At 52.5% G+C, this 3,219-nt stretch overlaps 1 protein-coding gene across 18 annotated transcripts in view; it reads right to left on the reverse strand.

Annotated features, from left to right (window-relative positions):
• Nucleotides 1–3,219, reverse strand: part of LOC107273146 (forkhead box protein P1) — a 138,028-nt gene that overhangs the window by 100,828 nt on the left and 33,981 nt on the right. For 14 of the 18 annotated variants that reach the window (XR_003061475.1, XM_015751032.2, XM_025090430.1 and 11 more), the window contains exon 2: nt 2,987–3,040. The exons of the other annotated variants lie outside the window; for them this stretch is intronic. Coding sequence is in view for 11 of the 14 variants with exons in the window: in XM_015751032.2 (XP_015606518.1) it covers nt 2,987–3,040 (54 nt within the window). In the remaining 3 variants the exon portion in view is untranslated. The remainder of the gene's footprint in view (nt 1–2,986; nt 3,041–3,219) is intronic. 18 annotated transcript variants of the gene reach the window in all.

Raw genomic sequence — 3,219 nt, forward strand, 5'->3', positions numbered from 1 at the left:
CCCCCCCTCACTATGCCGGCTGTTGGCTGCAAAACGAGGGTGTAAGTGCGCGATTCCCGTCGAAAAACCTTCCGTTCGGTACGTCGCCTACTGCTCACCTCTCGTAATTGTCTAACATAAATACAATCCTTCGCCAACGCGTAATTTTTCGCCTATAAGCTCAAAAGCCGGGACTCCCCGGTGCGCTGACCACGAGCTTTTTCAGCGAACGCTTTCGCAAATCAATTTATGGGCTGAGCCGGCAGTATGGTTGCGCATTCTCATTGTCCCCTCGGGGGACAGGGGAACCACCGTGCGAGGAAAACAGAAAAATATAAAAAAAGAAGGCAGAGGAGAAGAGGACGAGAGAGCGAGAGAGCGAGAGAGCGAGAGACTGCACGCGGTAAGCTTCGCCAGAGTTGAAATCCTTTTGTGGCCACTAACGATTCCAGCAACGGCGAATTATACCTTAATGCCTGTGTACAACCCCATAAGCGTAAAGCTACCCCTCGCTGCAGGTCAAATCGTATCAAGAGCATCCCAAGCGATTCTCCCCAGGGAGTCCATAAGGAAATAGGTACTACGAGGGAAAAAGGAGAAATGGGTGTTGCGGAAGGCAACACCCATTGCTGCTCAAATTCCAAGGGTATTTTCGTCAGTCAATGAATTTACAAGGCACTGTAAGGCTCCGTTTAAGCGGCCGCCAGTAGCCGTGTAGTCTGTAGTGACTTAACGAGAACGGGTTCGCGGCACGTGAGAAAAAGGAAGCAACGAGGACGGAGCGAACGAAGGAAACGAAAGGGAAAGGGGAGCAACGGGGAAGGAGGAAAAAAGAAATGGGAAGAAGAGGGAGGGTTTACGGTAAAGCAGGAAAAGAGTGGGTGGCTTCTCGAAACACCATGGGGTGGCGGCGCTAAGCGGTCTTGAGGGGTGAATTAACGCGAAATAAGTGTAGAGGGTTGGCTCGACGCGGCAGCACGCAGCACCACGCAGCACCACGCAGCCGTTAAACGGCTCGTCCTCCTCCTCGCTTTGCCTCTAACCATAGTTAGACGCACTCGTGTGCGTTTGGCTGTGCGTGCCAGCACGCAAAGAACACAACGCAACACAACGAAAGCAACGGCTTCCTGCTCCTCCAGCCCACTGAAACCGTCAAGAAAGCCGCCAAGATATCCTCCTCGCATTCCCATTCCCATTCCCGTTTACGTTCTCGAGGATTTCCTTGGCCGGGTCTACGGGATGGTCGTGTGCCCCGCCTGACGATAACGCCAAGAGTAAAGCAAGAGTCAGATCGGCGGAAGGGAAGATTCGTGGGTAAAGCAAATCAGCGGATAAGCCGTGTCGTACGGCTGCTGATAGATGCTGATAGATCACGATAGATTTCCTGGCGTCGAACGGCCGGCGGTAGCCGTCGAGTAGCCGATTATTGCGGCATCACGGAGCGTCGAAGCGTCCGGGAAGGGCGGGAGGGAGCGAGGAACGCGGGCAGAGCAGGACCCTCAAAGCATCCAAGACGGGCAGAGCAGGACCTTCTGCGATGGCAGCGATGAAAACGGAGGAGCCAGTCGAACCTCCCTCCGACCGTTTGAGCAATATCGGGAGCAGCGTGCTAATACCCGGGGCGAGGCTGCGCGACTAAAACTAGTTTATGGCCAATTGTTATTAAGGCAGCAGCTTCGGGTCTCCGTTGGAGACCGTTTGCGCCGGTGGAGCCGGTGGAGCCGCTCTGCCTTCTGCCTTCTGCCTTCTGCACAGGAGAGCCCGAGTCCGTGCAATGGCGAGAACAGACTCACGGGCCTGCAGCTCTGGAAATGAGATCCGCTCTCATGGATACATCGATGTGTGCGTTACCTGCTGGAATCGAGGAGGCACGCCCGGACCCTAGTGTATCATTTAATAACGGAACGGCCGGCACGCACAGCTTCCACGCGCCCTTCTCGAACAGCCTCACACGATCGTGGCCAGCCGGCCGACCGAAACCTCCTAATTCTCTAGCTGGCGTACCCCGTACCACCGTACCACCGTACCACCGTACCACCCTTACGACACCACCGACTGCAATTTCAGTTACATTTTAATTATAGGAGAATACTAATGTTTCGCAAGCGGCGCTCGTGGAGCACGAACAAGCAGCCAATGGCTGCAGTCGCTGACCAACATCGACGTCAACGGCAACCCGGTTGCTCGTTCGCCTGCAGCCAACTTTCGTTGCACCTCTCGCTTGCGTTACAGCCGCGGAATGACGCGGCGGTGGCTTTTTCATTCCGATATCGAAGCAAATATCACCTCTCCGCTTGAACGTCTTGCCACATTTCTACCGTGATCCTTCATTTCCGAGGCTAACGGACACGAAGTAGGTTTCGAAATCGGCACTACTCTCTCTCTCTCTCTCTCTCTCTCAGCAGAGTGACGGCAAAACCGAAAACAGAAGGGAAAAGCATATATAGGAGGCAGTAGAAAAAGTTTTCGCATTCGACCGGCAGTGTGCAATGTTTACGCGACTTTTCCAAGGGTCCCATATGCAAAGGTCCTAAAAAGCCTGTAGGGCTGTTTACAACAACTGCCGTCGAAATTCTTTCGCCCTCGCATTAGAGGGCTGCGCTGCTGTTCAGCCTTCTAAAATCCGGCAGTCCGCACAACTTCCCCCTCTGCAGGATATTCGCGTGAGGTCGTGACAAAATACTTTTTGCCTCGTAAAGCAACTCCCATCCTCTGGCACCGCGAGCGTGTGCCCTTCGGCGGCATGACGCGACGCTTACGACGCCTGCGACGCCTACGACGCCTATGACGACAATAAATACGTCGATACGATATCTGACTCCTCTCACGTCGACGAACGTGTCGTTGCAAACTCTCCTCCTCCGAATGTCGCAAACCGATCATTTAATCAACTACCAGCAATTAATCAAGAATCACGTGATAAGTCGAACCGAAAAGGCATATTCATTTAAGTATATGTATGTCGTTATATGTTATATCTATTGTTATATAATTTGCTTGCACTCACATCAATGAGCCATGTCATTGGGTCTTGATAGCCAAGGGAGATTGCACCACTGACCTGAAAGAAAAAGAACGAAATGACTATTGGCGGGAGTTTACGGATTTCTCTTTGTACTCGTGGAAAAGCAATGGCTGCCGCATCGATCTGTTCGGTGTATCGTTAGTCAAATGATATACGTAATACGCGATATTCAGATGTCGATGTATTAATTAACGAACAAGAGGATCGGGGGGGCG

Source organism: Cephus cinctus, unplaced genomic scaffold (genome assembly GCF_000341935.2).
Source record: "Cephus cinctus unplaced genomic scaffold, Ccin1 Ccin1_scaffold1439, whole genome shotgun sequence".
In the NCBI taxonomy this organism is placed as follows: domain Eukaryota; kingdom Metazoa; phylum Arthropoda; class Insecta; order Hymenoptera; family Cephidae; genus Cephus; species Cephus cinctus.